The sequence below is a fragment of the Haemorhous mexicanus genome, chromosome 17 (genome assembly GCF_027477595.1).
Source record: "Haemorhous mexicanus isolate bHaeMex1 chromosome 17, bHaeMex1.pri, whole genome shotgun sequence".
NCBI lineage: Eukaryota > Metazoa > Chordata > Aves > Passeriformes > Fringillidae > Haemorhous > Haemorhous mexicanus.
The window spans coordinates 4,127,344-4,143,510 of NC_082357.1; the positions used below are offsets into that span (position 1 = coordinate 4,127,344).

Below are 16,167 nucleotides of genomic sequence, written 5' to 3' on the forward strand. Positions count from 1 at the left end.
ATTCAGTTTTGATGAATACTGGCTAAAATGACCATAAATCTATTTTTTAAGAGTTTCCCTTTTTCTCACACATACTTCCTATTAGCTATGCAATTCTTAAACTTCCATGTAATTTTTGCAGCTTCTAATTAATAGCAACCTAGACCATTATCCAAGAAATTCTAAATACATATTTTTTCATTCAGTATTTTATTCAGAAATAGCAATTAAGGATTGCACAGGAGACTCCAGAGGAATAGCTCACACTGTTCAATACACTCCTGCTAGATCAGCTGCTTCTAGTGAGAAACAGGAGAAAGTGCCATGTTTTAGGACCCATTTTCAGAACTCATTCCTACAATGATTTGAAGCAATAGAAGAAATGCAAGTTGGGTGAACAGTTCTCCAGAGTATCTCCTTTAGTCTTGTTTCAGTTACAGCATGACTGTTCAATTGTGTTCTTGCAGTCTGAGGTTAATTTTTTGTGTCTTTTCAGAACTACTTCCTGATGAAGATAAGGAGTAATAATGTAGAAAATATTTCATGAAATAACCTTGTCACAGCTTTTCCAAACTGTCTGGGAGCAGGGAGTTATTAGAGTAGAATAAACATAAAATTTCAGTGCAGGTTTTCTGGCAGGAAGAGCAAAGAAACATGGTGTTTATAAATTACTTAGGAGCTCACAGAGGAGAGGAACTTAACAAGCAGACAGGAAAGAAAGAAGAAATGCCTGGAGAGAGGTTTGCTGGGAACAGGAGAGCACAGACCTGTCCAGCAGTGAAGCATCTGCAGCACTGAGCAGGATCCAAGTGAAAGGAGAAGGGGTGTCCTGAGAGGGTTGAACTGCAGGAGGAGGACTGAAGCCAGGAATGGGTTCAAGAGACTTGATGAGTGTGAGAGAAGTCAGCTAAATGATCAGCTTGATGAAAGAAACTGAATGAGAAGACAATGAGAGCAGGGAGTTTGTGATGTTCAGAGCACTGCTACGAGAAGGAAAGATGGAGAGGTCAAACATGGACAGGTGGAGAGAATGGAGAACAAGAAAGAATAAATACATCAAGACCAAACCTGTTAGTTAGTGAGGCTCCACTATTTATTCACACAAGCACAGTGGGTGTGCTTCTTGTTTTACAGTGTTTCTGAGTACAGAGAGAGGTACATAAAGAAATATCTGTGTTAATAGTATGATTATTTTGTTGGTTTGGAGTGTCCTGTAGTGCTGGGCTGTGTAAATCCACAGGAAGAGGCAGTCTGGGTACTGGCATGCTTCTAACCTGAGAGAAACAACATATCATAGCTACTGGGAAAGTAGAAACAAAACAAAACAAACAAAAAATGGCACCTGCAAATCTTCTGCACCTGACTGATAGGTGTGCTGAGGGGAACTTGGCTTCTTCAATCAGGGGTCTGTGCTTCCCTGGAGTGAGTCCCTCTTGTCTCCCACCCTGGCTAGAATCACTTGAAGGATAAATGCTTTCAATGTCCGGATAAATTTCTTTGTTTGTTGTTTTGGGCTTTAGGTTTGATGTAGTAGGCATTTCTTTCAATGCTTTTTCCTCTTTTTATTGCTTAATCTCACTGCAAAGAATTAGTTTTAAGCTGTCACAGATATATATATAGGGAGAGAAGTAGAGAGTGAAAGGGCTTAGATCATAGATTGGAATGTACATCCAGTGGTTTGTGAGGGTTTTGGGGGTTTTTTTGGTTTTTAAGGGTTCTTTAGGCCCTCAAATAGAGGTATTAGCTAGTGCCACACGTCTTTTATCAGTCAGAAGATACCTGGGGTGAGAAACAAATACTTTTGTCTGTAGCATTTGCAGCCTCAGTGGTGGCATGAAAGCTTCTCTAGGCACGATTCCCAAGGCTGTGAGCTGCAATTCTGTGAATGCAAGATGGTGGTGACTTGTTAAGGTATTTCATTTACAGTTTGTAATGCTTTATATCTTCTACCACAGAGCACTGCTCGATTTTCATGCTCTGCATTTCAGAATTTCCAGAATGAGCTGAAGTAGCTTATCACAGACTTGATTTGTTTCTTTAGTCTCTGTCTCCAGGCAGTCTCTCCAATGTAGTGAAATTCAGCGTGCTCCATCTGAAGTTATGGAGAGCTGAACAAAAAAAAAAAATGTTTTCTTCTTTGTTTAATTTTTTTTTTTTTTGAGAAAAGCTCAGTGTTAGCCTTTTACCAACACTTGCAGTTAGTGAACAGGACCAGGCTAAAGGCATCCAGAGCAGTTTCCTATGGTCAGTGCCTGTTTTTGCTGTGCTAGTGGTAGTTTTGTCTTTAGACAAAGCCCCAGTTTTTAGTGAGCTATCAAGCAGTGAGTGATTTCTGTACACTTGATGGGATGAGATCAGTAAATTATCTGGAAATGGTTTTAGGAGCAAAACCATTTCAGCTGGGCTAAAGGTCCTTCCCTCATTCTTTGTGCTCTGTGAAGTTATAGTGTTTCCAGATCCATTATCTGTGTGTTATATGGAGATTTATTTACCTTCAGCAGCAAAGTTGATCTTGTTTACTTCAGTAAGTGCTTGCTTTAGATGTTTTCTGAAAGGGATAAGGAGGAAAAAAGCTGCTTTTTGAAATAAATATTATATTCTGGCTGCTGCTAGCCTTCATTACCCACTTTTTATAAACTGGAGTTTGCTGGCTTTTTGTGTGCCTTGTTGCAAAGCTTTGTTAAAACACTGCCATGAAAAGGAAAGTTTCATACACATTGACATAATTAATGAAGAGGCAGGCAGCATGCTCTACCAATTAACACCACAGGGAAAAGTAAAATTGGCTTCCTTTTTGCGTGTGGTGCCAAAGTGAAGAACTGTAACATGCAGCAAATAAATAGAGATCCTTTTAATGAGCTGCAAGATCGAGCTGAATAACTCTGAAAGGATGTTGTGTAAACATTGCCAACTATTTAGAGTGTTAAGAGTAATTGATGAGCTTAGTTGAAATTTGGAGAGTTTTTTTGGGGGGGTGGGGGTAGGGAGAGCCTGTCAAAGAATGGAAATACTGCTTGTTAATGAATAAATTGTATTTTCAAGGCAGTTATTAGGCACGTTAAAAAATGTAACAAGCACTTTAGAACCAATATGGAAAAACAAAAGTTTACTGCTTGCTACTTGACCAAGTTTGTCAGAACTCATTTTTTCAGCTGAGTATTTCTGTACTTCATATTTACTCCTAATGAAAACTGGACTCATTTTTCTCTGATGCTGATTCCAAGTAGCACAACAATCTGGCAAGGCAAGACATCACTCAACCTTGACTTTTTCCAGTTATCCCAAAGTCCTAATAATAACAATAGCAGGGAAGTAAAGAGGTGAAATTTTTCTTTGCTTTACTTGAAGCATTCTGTTTACCTTGAGACATTGGTGTAGAAAATTCAGAGCTGTTAAGGTTCAATTTTTTTCAAAAGATTCTTTCATCAGGCAGAGTTATCCTAAAAGCCTTCTAAATAAGACTTTGTGAGTTTTTGGAGAATACGAAACTCCAAACCTGTGAAGGCAATTTATAGGTTAAAAGAATTGATGGCTGTTAGAAATTACAAGGCCAGCATCATTTAAATCAAAGCATATGTAATAACAAGAGCAATTTTGACTGCTCAGTGGCACCAGCTAGCTTAGAATGTCTTTATATAAGAAAATAATACATCCTCTTCACTTTCTGTTCATTCTAAATTATTTGATTTTTGACAATAATAATTTTTTAGTATTTTATTTCAGCCCAGGTATTGCATGAGGTTAAATCCAGCATATCATTTCACATTGTATGCAAGAAAATCACCAAGGTTTATCTATGAGCCCCTGCACCTCAGCATCTTAAATAAATCTTAAAATAAGTCAGAATTGTAATTAAGGAAGCAAAATGTGGTAAAGCTAAAAGTAATAATTAGAAGTTGATGAAGATTGTGCTAAACTTGCTGAACCATTGACCTTTGTAACAGTCATGCCTGCTCTCAGTTACCATCACAACAGAGAATTATGTGTTCCTTCACTTGGAAGGTTAAAGGTGAAACCAGACGTATTCAATAACTGTGCAACAAAGAATATTAATATGCAAAACCAGCTGGAGACAGTTTATTGTGACTGTGGTAGGGTCCTTTACTATATGTTAAGAGACATATATTGCTGAATAGTTATTTAATAATTATTTTCTCTTTTTTTTATCTTTTTACTACCTCCCCTCTGCATCTCTTCTTTCGTTTTCCTGTTCAGCCTCACACATACCCACCTCTAGTCTCTCTTGTGTCTTTTTCTTACACATCTTTATATTGCCTAACCTTTTCCTAACCTAGATTTTGTCCTTCAAAATGCTTAATGGGCTCTGTGCTGTCCTCACTGCTGGGCCAAGTGTCTGCTGTGGTGGTGTTCAGGACTGCCTGGCTGTTCCCAGCTAATCTGATGGCTGTCATCCTCTCCTCACAGCCAGCTGGCTCTGCCTCTGCTCTGGCTCTTGCCACCACCAACGAGCATAGCAGCGTCTCTTCTGTCCCAGCTTCCTCCCTTTTGACACCCTGTGCTTTTTTCTGCCACCCTTTGTGGCCCAAGTGCCTTCTGCTGCAGCCCAAGAACAAGAACAACTTCCAGAAGATCTGTGATCCAGAAGGACAACAGCTGAGCTCCAGCAGGGAAGATGAGCGTGGATGCACTGAGAGAGAGAGAGAAAGGACAAATTACTCCAGAAGGATTTAGAAGAAGAAACTGCATTACATCTTAATTCTGTGAGGATTCCACGTGTAATTGTATCTTCTCTAATTGACTTGTGCTGCAAAAAAACATTCACTCTCGCCAGTGTTTCATTTCTCCAAGGTTGCCAAGAGGTGAAATATCACTTTAGGGTTGTGGTTTGACCCCTGCCAGCAACGGAGAACCCCAGAGCTGCTCACGGAGTGCCCCCACTGCTGCCCACCCTGGGAGGGAGGAGAATCTGTACAAAACCCCAAAGCTCACGCTGAGATAAGGCACTGAACACGTACAGCAAACCAAGGAATTCATTCTCACTGTCCATGGCAGGCAGGTGCTCATCACCCCAGGACAGTGGCCTGGGAGGACAAAGAGCATCACCCCAAACATCCCCCTCATCCCCTCCCTCTCCAGCTTCAGATGCTGAGATTGATGTGAGATATTCTGGAATATCCCTTGGGTCAGCTGTCCTGGCTGTGTCCCCTCCCTTGAGCACGCCCAGCCCCAGCAGAGGCAGCTTTGGCTCTGGGTCAGCTCTGCTCAACAGTGACAAAAACTTTCCTGTCTTCTCAGAGATTCCTTGTGTTTGTAGCACAGCTCTAAACCACAGCCCCATACTATTGGGAAAATTAAAATATCTACTATGGGGAAAATTAAACCATCTACTATGGGGAAAATTAACTCTCTCCCAGCCCAAACCATCAAACTAAATTAAATAATTTGTCTTCAGGTTGTAAAAGTTCCTTTATTGGATCTGGCCAAGGATAAATTATAATTAATAACTTGTTATCAAGAAAACATAAAGTGCAATGGATGTATTAAAGACTGATGGTCATAATTTCTGTGATAGAAAATTGGAACGGTGTGGAGATCTTTAGTGCTGAAATCCGTCATGTTTTGTACAGCAAGCATATTTCTGACCACACAAATGTCCAATAGGTAGAAAGGAGAAGGTGGGAAGTACAAAATATCTTCTGTTGGGTGAGATCTTAAATAGATTAGGGTTCTTGAGCTTGGAGTGATGACAGGTAAGTGAAAAGAGAGGCCTAGACAACCATCAGTGCTTCAAAGAAAATGGTATCTTTTGCTATGTAAGAATCAGTACTCATTTAAAAAGTCAGCCAGCAAGTTCAATATTAGCAGAACAATGGAATTTCTTCACGTGGAGCAGGATTGTGGCACTGGGAGTTTATTTGGGATGAAGCAGGATGGATCCAGTGGCTGTGTGGAAGTTCTGGCTCAGGAAGCTCAGCAGTCACTGGCTGCAGGGTTGTGTTTTGCCATGCTCACATGGCACTTTTTATGTTCCTTTCCTAAATGTTTGCCACTGGGATTCTGGACTAGATCAGCCTTTTCGCTTGGCCAGTGTGGCAATTCTTATGTATTAAAAATAGGTATGAACTAGGTGTTGTTGTTGTTGTTACAGAACTGTCATAATCAATAAGGGCTAATTAAACAAATTTAATGATCAAAATCCAATGAAGGAACAGTTTGGTATATTATACATTTTTGTGCCTTGAATTCAGTTTATTCAAGTGAATATGAGGTGTTTAAGGTGGACAGGTTAGAGCTTATTAATTACCTTGCTGTGAACATATAAGCAGTACATGTGCCAGCTCCAATCTCTAATAAATCCATCAGCTCTGGGGGTTTTCCTGTTCATTCCCAGTGAGTGTGAGTGCATGTGACAGGCCGTGGTTCTGTCAGAACGAATTGTCCCCCTTGGAGAGCTGGCAGCACAGGGAAGTGACAACTTAATGGAAGCTAAAGCACTCTAATGGCAGTGCCTGGTGAAATCCAGGGGAAGCCATCCCCAGCATTTGCCCTGGCTCTTGGAAATGTCTCTTTGCATTTCTGCTAATGTGCAGGATCTTGGAGTTGGGCTGGAGTCACATTTGCAGGTATTACTCCATGGAAGGCCATTCAGTCAGGCACTTGTTTGGGGATGGACTTGGCTCCAGCAGGGTCAGCCCCTCTGCCACTGTGACCTTCTCCATGTGCTCCGAGTCCTGCAGCATCACTCACTTTCAAACCCCTCCTCCTGGGAGCCACTGAAACCCATTTCCAGCACCTAACACCAATGCAAGTACAAACATTTTGTCCATTGCACAGATATTTTTATTTAGTTATGAATGGAGTATGTGCTTAGTCAAATGGATGAAAAGATAATGCACTTTATTTAAGTATATTTGTTTACAGGTGAAGAATACAGAGATTGATTTTCCTGCCTTTTATTGGTGCTATGAACAAAAAGTTGTGTTGAGCCAATGGATAAAATTATTTTACTGAGATTATTCCACGGTGTTTTAATATCTTTTTAGATTACATTGGTGTATGTGAACATATTTATTTATAAATAAATAAAACCCCAGTAATTTGCATACATTTGTGGACTGTCTTATAAGTGCCCCGTGATTACATTTAAATATTTTCATTTTAATTACATTTTAATATTTTAATAACTTTTATAAATTAAGCGGTAGATATTCAATCTAGATTATTGCATTTTTATTAGGTTTACATGCAAATAATTACCTTGTTCCTGGTTTTCTTGGTATAATGGTGCTTTTGGACAAAACCAGAATAGCAATCACTTTCAGTAGAATAGTATTTCTTCATCTTTTAATAAAAAGCATGTATGCTTTTCAGGTTGTAATTAGCCAGGTAGATGAAAAAATTAAAAAATATTCCTAATAATAGAATTTCTAAGATTTAGTGATCCTAATCAGTACTATACAGTTTATCCAAGTTCATAGAAAGGGAATGGGTGAGGGCAGACCCAAGAGGACTTCAGAAGTGAAAAAGACCAAGCTAAATGACTGTTCTAAATGAAAAAGAACCAACCAACCCAAGCAAACACATTTCTGTGTAGTTATTTCTATGATTATTTGCTTTCTAATCCAGACTTTGGTGCTGTGTAGCATGTAACAATTGTTGTGAAGGGAAGGTGAATGATCTGAACAGGCTGTTGTTAATGTTCTCAGCACGGATTTGCTTCCTCCTTCCCCTCTCTTCAGCCATCCCAGGAGACACAGGAAGCTCCAAACTGCTCAGTGAGCCCTTCAGGGTTCTCTGTGATTTCTGCCCTCCCCCTGCCAACACCAGCCTGTGACCAAACATTTCCAGCAGAAGCTCTCTGCTCACCTGGATCTGGGACAGTCCCAGCTGTGCTGTCGCCTTGCTTTGTGTCTGCTCCCACCCAGGAGCTCCCGTGTTCTTAGGGATTTTCCTAAATCTGTGGCCTGTGGAAGCTATCAGACAGATAGTTTATAACAACTGATATTGACACATTTTTGCTATAAAATGGTTTTTATAATGGCTCATTCTTGCATATTTTCTCGTTGATCAAGTCCCACTTCAAGTTTCAATTAAAACTTCAATTAGAACTCCTCTGTGCATTCAGGGACTGTGGGGTTTCTGTTCTATAATACTTCCCTTTTCAGCTCCTTAACAGAATTGTTCTTTCTTAGTAATTGTTTCCTTAACACACAGAATCAATATGAGCTCACACAATCTTTGCTTCACTTAAACTGGGATTTTCCTCAGGTAAGAATTTGATTTCCCAGTGTGAGAGATGTCTCCCCTCTTTTACTGGGTGCACCAAGCTTCTTTAAGAGCCAGAGCAGAGCTTCCAAATTGTTTTCTCACTTGGATTTTGCACTTGCTTGAAACATTCAGTTAACTCCTTTTAATCTCTTATTTTTAATGAATTTTTTGTTTTTAGAGGAAATACAGACTGATTATCACTTTCTTGTTCCCTAGACCTAATTGTGGATTTACAGAATTATATATATATATCTATATATTTCTTTGCATATGTGCATATATATTTTCTTTCCTTCTTAGGCTAATGAAAAATTCACTGTACTGATGAGTTTTATGTTGTCAGCTAAATATTAATTCCTACTTTTTAACAATATTTTATTTTAGTTTAACTTACTGTAGGCAGTAAACACGAATCTTCACTATTGCACTCTCCTGCAAGCCACGGATTGATGCATGGGATTTTTTCCCTTCATGCAGTTATACATGTGTGTGTATATATGTTTGTATATACATACATGTATATTCAAATTATTCTCCACGTTCTTGTCCAAATTGCTAATTTGACATATTTTAGTTGACAAAATTGGTATTCTGTGAAACAGTGCCAAAAAAATTGAAATATTTGTCTGCATGAGTGGGATTTTTCTGCTCTCACTCATAGCTCCTCCTCAGACCTCTGTTGCCCCACTTTAAAAAGCAGTTTGCTTTCAATTTATGGAGAACAAGTACTGTGCCTCATGCAGGGAGGACATTGGCACATGCAGGGGACATTTTTTAATTTGGGCAAAGTGTATAATATATCATACATGTTTGCTAAGTTGTAAGAATTTAAGATCACTTTCTTCAAGAAAAATCTGGACTCTGGAATGGTATCAAGTGTTGTTGGAACTGAGACAAAAGTGAAGCGTGCACAATAATTATTGAGTATATCTCTGGGCTGCTTTTTAGGTGTTGTGAAGGAAAAAAGCAAGAGGAAATATAGTTGCAGTCAGAGGTCAATGTACAGAAGTCCAGGTAAATCAAAACTATTCTACACTGTAAATAATTTACTCTTCTCCCTTTGCCCTGTCCTTTCCCACCCCACCCCTGTGGTATTTTCTGTGGCCCCCATCAAAGGGAGGAAATGATGAATCTGACTCCATGTTCTTACAAGGCTAAGTTATTATTTTATAATCTATATTATATTAAAGGATGCTAGACTAAAACTGTTCTAAAGAATAGAGAAAGGATGCAGACAGAAGGCTAAAAGATGCTAATGAAAACTCGTGACTCTCTCTTCAGAGTCCAACACAGCCTGACCATGATTGGCCAATAAGTCAAAAACAATTCTGGTGTTGATTAACAATCTCCAACCACATTCCAAAGCAGCAAAACACAGGAGAGGCAATATTGTTTTCGTTTTCCTCTGAGGCTTCTCAGCTTCCCAGGAGAAGAATCCTGGGCAAAGAGATTTTTCAGAAAATGTGATGGTGACACTCTTTGTTTGCCCCCACCTTTCCATACCCTCTTGGCTTCTTTGCAGTGTTGCTAACCCGAGGTAACCCCGTGTAGTTTAACACATAGAAATGCCCCAGCTGGGAAAATCCAGTGGATGTTTGCAGTGGTTTGCAGCCTTCTTCTTGCCTCCAGAGTTCTGAGAGGCAGACAAACCACCTGGGATCTGGTGGAGGGCTTAGTGCAGGGCGTGCAGGGATGGCTGTCCCAGGCTCAGAGGGGCTGAGCTGGCACAGGTGAGCAGGGACCCTCCAGGGTCAGAGATCTGCCTCCTCCTGCTTACAGGCAGCACATTTGGAATTTACACAGAAAACTAATGGGGTCTCTGGTGTCTCACAGATTTCCTTGGCTTTATCTGCTCTGGATAATTAATGTAACCAAGTGAGTGGATGAGCACTTGCCTGTAGGAGTCAATAGGCAAGGATGTTTGGAAAATGAATGAACTGCTAAGATTAATTGCAAGGCCTGAACAGCCCGGTGAGGGATTCAGAAGGAAGTGCCAATGCCTTTATATCCAAAAGATTTCTTTATTAAAAGTTGTTCAAAATCTTTATAACATTAGATATCAGATTGGACTGAAGATAATACTTTATTGTTGCTGTTCTAGTCTTAACAATTGCAAAATATTAATTGCTGTTAGAGAATAATTCATATGAACATGGATCTCAGTCAGCTCAGCTGTATTTTTAGTATTCTTCATAATGATAGCCAATTCTAATAATAATTATAAAAACGATTTTCTAAAATGTATAGTGGTTGAATAGTTAGCAGAAAGATTTAAATCAAAAATTTTTGTGAACTGTTTTATGGGAAAAAAACCCAAAAAACAAAGATCAGATGGTAACAGGATTGAGTGGAGGAATTCTGGGATTGCTTTCCATTTCTTTAGACATTTTAGAGATAGCTTGTCTTTTGAGTTGAGATTTTTTTTTCCTGTTCATTTTATCAAAGTGCTGATTACCTATAGTTGACAACTATTTATAAATAGATTTCCTGAAGGAAAAATATGCGGTGGGATTTTTTGGGGGGCTAAATTTTAGGAATATTTTGAACCTATTGGTTAATTCTGTCTGCAGACCTCTGTTTTGACTGCCACTCATGTAACACCTGAGAGTGTGGATCTAAAATGTGCAGCCAGTCTTGTGAATGGCAGATAGAAACATGGAAGTGCGAGGAGGAAAATCCTGAGTACTCAAAGGAAGGAACTTGTCAGCAGGTACTGTGTTCAAGTTCAGACAGAGGCTTTTTTTTTTATTTTTTATTTTTTTTCCTTCAACCATTTTAGCATGAAATCAATGGGGAATGCATAATTTTTTAGATGTGTCTGAGATTGCACAGCAAATGGTCACCAATGAGACTCTCAGCTGCCACACAATCTGGCACAGCTCCTTTCTGCTCCATAGCTCCCAGTTGCACTCAGCCCACTGTTGATGTGATGCCTCTTTCTGGCTCCTTGCCCATCTGTTTTAGTAATTACTGTCATATAAACTGATATTTCTAGACTAGAAACCATGTTGTTGTGAGATAAGCCCGTTGGAGTTGCCTTTTGTGACGTGTTCAAGCAGCTCACTGAATTTCTACTTTATGCTGTAAAATTTGCATCAACATTTCCTGCAATATATAGAGAAGGATACTGTCTTTTTGGTTTTGTTTTATTTTTTCTTGAACACAAGGAGTTATAATGAAATAGAATCAGATTTTGATACTGCTTCCTTTTTATCACGGTTATGATACTTTCACAGTTTTAGCTCTTTTTTTTTTAAATTAGGATCACAATAAAAAACAATGTCCTTGAATAAAGTATTTGTGTTAATAAGTTTTGGCAGACATAATTTTTTAAAGTGTAAAATACACAAAGAAGTGGTTTGCCCTATCCAAATCATCCATTAGCACAGCAGGACCATCCAAAATGACATCATCACATAGACCAGCAAAAGCACAAAGATTTCAGGAGGGTGAAGAACAGCTTCACTCTGCAGAAATTGAGTAGAATCAAAGGTGAGTTCAAAGAAAGGCTCAGACAACATCCTATCACCAACTTAACCCATTAACAACCCCCGGGGCAAGAGCAGAGGAGCCAGCACAGATATCAGTGGTGTGTGCCAAGGAGCCAGATGCCATCACTGCAAAATCACTGCCTGAGCTTGGCATCTGTGCCTGCAGCCTGCCAGCCCCATGGGAAGGAGAAGCTGGGCAAGCAGTGTTGTTTGGGGCTGCAAAAAAAAGTGCCTCTCTCTCTTCCCTTTGCCTTCCTCCATAGCTGGGATCTTGGCTGGCATGGGGAAAGTTTGTAATGAGAGAGCAGAGAGAACTTGGGCATTTCCATACAAACTTAAATATTATATGTGTATTGTTTCTTATTATTTATTATTATACCTATTATTTAAATTGTATTTACTACATATACATACATACACATCTAGATAGAGAGATATGGATGGATGCACGTTTATATGAAAATGTTTCTGTATGTGCATTTGGGCAGATTGGACCAGAAAAAGGGAGAGATCAAGGAGGCAAAAGAAACCAGCGTGAAGTAAAACCAGAACACACAATAGGACTCTGAAAATGAGTGTTTACTTTCCACACATGCTAAAGTAAATTTTAGTATTTTTTTTTTTTTAAATAGTGCAACTTCAGTAATTTCTCTAACTTTTCCCAAGTCACATCTGCTCAGTAGCCAAATTCTTGGTGTGCTCCCTTTGCAATGACATCCCACACAGGCAGGTTCAAAGCATTTGGCAAGTTTAATTTTTAGGATTTAAACCAAAATCTTTGATGTGATTATTGATATCATTCTGTCACACCTGAATAATATATCTACATATACATCCAAATATTGATTGATCACTTCTTTTTTAATTTAGTATCCCTATTTTAGTAGGAATCATTTCTAGCCATGCAGTCAGTACTCAGGCTTCTCACAGCGGGTCTAACCAATCTGAAGCATTAAAAAGAGGATCTGCAATAGTTTGAGTGGCCTCCAGTGAAGGTGGGACCACTGGAAACTGCAGTCCTAGGAACTGGGAGCCTTTCTGGTCAGCCAGAAATTAGCTCTCCATGCATTAAAGGTGTATTATCAACGCAAACACTGCAGGTGTGTGGATTGGGTAGGGGGTTAAATGCTGTGACCCTGGGTAACTTGAATTTCTTCTGTCTTCAAGACTGAATGTTCAGTAATGTGGAAAAATCTGTGTGAAGCAGAAATCTTGTGAAGAGGCAAAATCTTTTTTTTTGTTTTCTTTTGAAGTGAAAGTAGAACAGTAGTAAATATGAAATAAAAATGCTAATTAATTCAGGGAAAATTCTTTAAATATATATTGATCAGAGAGACACATTCGAGGTGAGCTGTAGATTTAAAACGTTCCTTTCCAAAGCTTAAAAAAAGCTCACAGAATATCATGTTTATGATTCAGCTGTCAAACATGGCTGGAAAGGCCCAATTTAGGGCAGACAATAAAGGGTTTTGATGAACACACGTCCCCTCTGCTACCCCATGGACAGAGCAAGGCTTCTTTTTTGTGTGATAGGGCTGCATTCTGAAATGAAACACAGTGGGAAGGAGGAGGTTGAAAAGACTTCAGAAGTGAGCATCTGTCTTGGAACTAAAGGATTTTTTCCCCCTTTAAGTTTCAGTTTCCTATGTTTGTCATGCATTCAGTACATGCTAAAGCTGTTCAAAAGATACCACTGTCACAGCATGAGGAATTATAAGAGCAAAGTTGTGTCTAGAGTTGGTCTGAACAAAAGAGGATTGTTGCTCTCTGAGTTCTTATTAAAAGCTTCAAGTCCCTTTTTTTTTAGTTTCAGTAATCATTGCCGAGAACAAGAAATAGCAATATTTAATCATAAATATATTTTCATTTTTAGCAGCAGAGTTTTACAATTTTTAATGAATTATAAATATTTTGACAGGAAGATAAATTGGCATTGAGCAATTTAAGATTTTTATGTCATAAGAAATCCATATGCATAGATCTTTATAGTTATTTCAGAGTTAAATCCTCAGCTGCCTTATCCTAGAATAAAGTCCTTATCATTGGGTTTTGAATTCCCAAGTGTGTCATGACTAAAATATTTTAGCTTGGCAGTATTACCTTTGAGTTCATTCATTCTTTCTACATGGTCTGAATTTTTTCACTTCACCTTTTTACACTTCACAGACTTCACTCCCTAAACCTTACCACATAAACTCTAAAGGGTTTTTCCTTTCATTTTTTCTCTCATGTATGTTTTAATTAATTTGTAACATAGACAGTTGAAGGTTCTGATTATCAGAGGGAGGAGCTGTAATTGAACTTTGAGAGATTTAAAAGCAATATACCACAGAGGCTTGAATAATTTGACATTTGGATGTGGATGAAGGGTAAGTGGCTGATTATTCCAACACCCAGTAGAAGACCTGGGATTTTGGTGCTATGGAATCCCAGAATGACACAGGCTGGAGAGGCCCTCTGGATGTTGCTGAATCCATCCACTGCACAAAGCAGGACAGCTGTAGGAGAAGGTGCACAGGGAGCAGGTTTGGGGCATCCCCATGAACTCACAGCCAGCATGGGAACACTGTTCCACTCTTGGCTAGATTCTCCTCCCAGGAAACAAGTTCTCTGATATTTAAATAGGATGTAACATTAGTCAGTCTGTGCCTGTTGCTCTTTCTAATTTGCCTGGCCAGCGCTGAGAAGTGTCTGGCTGCTTCCTCTTGCCACCCTCCCTTCAGGAGTTCTTGTGCATTTCTGGGATCCCTCGAGCCTTTCCTTCTCTGCCTGAGCAGCCCCAGCTGTCTCAGGCTCTCCTGGATGATCCCCCCCATCCCTGATCCCAGCCCCAGCTGTCTCAGGCTCTCCTGGATGATCCCCCATCCCTGATCCATGCCCTGGTGCTGTGCTGGACGGGCTGCACCCTGTCCCTCTGTCCATCTGCTCACCCTGGGGAGCACAAACTCTCACCACTGCTGGCTTGGAGGGGAAGGATCCCATCCCCTGGGTTCTGCTCCCCAGGGCCTTCCTGGCCCCTCCCAGGCTGCTGCCCCTGGGGTTTGCTGTGAGGGCATGTTGTTATCCCGTGTTCACTCATCCTCCTGCTCTCCCATGGCCTTTTCACTCAAGCTCCTTTCCAGGCAGCTGTTCCCCAGCCCTCCCCCCTGGATAATGTTTTCATCCTCTTCCTTACCAGACTGCAGCACTTGAAGTGCATTTTCAGTTTTTGGGGTTGGTATTGCTTTGAGTAATGCTTAAAGTCTGATTTTAAGGTTTTTTTTTTTTTCTTCTCCCAAGCCTTTGGGTATTTATCACTCCCAGAATGCTCCTGCATTCTGTGAGTAATAAATCTTCCTGGTGTTTTGTGATTTGCAGTTCATAGGACAAATTATTCAAACATCTTATTACTGTTTCATTAAACCCCTTTTTATATGCTGTATCACAAATATATTTTGAATTCCAGTAGACATTGGTGCTTTATAGTATTCATGCTTTATAATACTCACGTTGTTTAAATGTTTTGCCTCTCCTTTTGCTTTTCATTTCTTTCTTATGTGAGAGATAAGATATCCTACAATTTTTAATTACTGATTATTTGGAAATCAACACATAATTCATATGGCTCAATTGCTGTCATGGATATACTCAAATTACAGTCATGGCTAATAAAGAAAATTATTAAGAACTCAATGCCTTGAATTTCAGTGACAGTCTGCTGCCCTATCATCCTTTTGAAACCCCAGCACAAAAACTTTAGGTGATTATCTTTTAGTTGTACATGTGAATGAGTTGGAGGAAGGATGAAGCGAGCAGGGGCAAAGCTTCTGAGTAATCAAAGAAGTTTCAATGTTCTTTAAACTGGCGAAAATGTTAGTGGTCTTTTTTTGGAAGGTGCAGTGCTCTATTTCTGGGGCTGTGGGTTGGAAACAGATTGGATGTCAGACTGATTGTCAGCATTTGTGTTCACGGCTTTGATGTGTGGGTGGTTTCTCCAGTAAAGAATTCTGCATTTATTGTAAAAACTAGGAAGGTAATTTTCCTATAGCTGGCTAGTTATGAAAATACATAAGGTGCAATGAATGTATAACAAGGATTGGAAAACTTGCCTTCTGTTTCAAAGGGAAACAAACTCCTGAAACATAATTCACTATGAGAGTATTTGAACCAACAGACTGAACAAAAAAATCTTTGATGTGTCCTGAAAGGATTTGATAGGATAAGTTTAAAGTAGCTTCAGATTTTGTCTTTCCTCTCTGTTGCTTCTATCACAATAAAGATTAATTACTGTATGCTTGAACAATCATCTACTGAATCAATATATGTGCATTTTTACACCAATTAGAGATGCTGGTGTATAATCTTTGCTGGGTTTATACTTTATCTTTTTGATCTACCCTGTCATCACATTTTGGAATAGGAGTTAATTCAGTTCTGTGTTCTGGTTCACTGGAACATTGTGAGCATGTCATTTCCCACTTCTCTAAGA

At 39.4% G+C, this 16,167-nt stretch overlaps 1 protein-coding gene across 36 annotated transcripts in view; it reads left to right on the forward strand.

The window, feature by feature from the left end:
- RBFOX1 (RNA binding fox-1 homolog 1) overlaps nt 1-16,167 on the forward strand; it is a 1,186,796-nt gene that overhangs the window by 887,982 nt on the left and 282,647 nt on the right. For 16 of the 36 annotated variants that reach the window (XM_059861554.1, XM_059861564.1, XM_059861550.1 and 13 more), the window contains 4 exons: nt 4,195-4,721; nt 8,155-8,208; nt 9,157-9,222; nt 10,779-10,918. The exons of 13 other annotated variants lie outside the window; for them this stretch is intronic. In XM_059861554.1, coding sequence (XP_059717537.1) covers nt 10,829-10,918 — 90 coding nt within the window. In that variant the 5' untranslated portion in view covers nt 4,195-4,721; nt 8,155-8,208; nt 9,157-9,222; nt 10,779-10,828. Of the gene's footprint in view, nt 1-4,194; nt 4,722-8,154; nt 8,209-9,156; nt 9,223-10,778; nt 10,919-16,167 lie in introns of those variants that run through there. 7 more of the 36 variants (XM_059861577.1, XM_059861566.1, XM_059861582.1 and 4 more) reach the window with 4 other exon arrangements.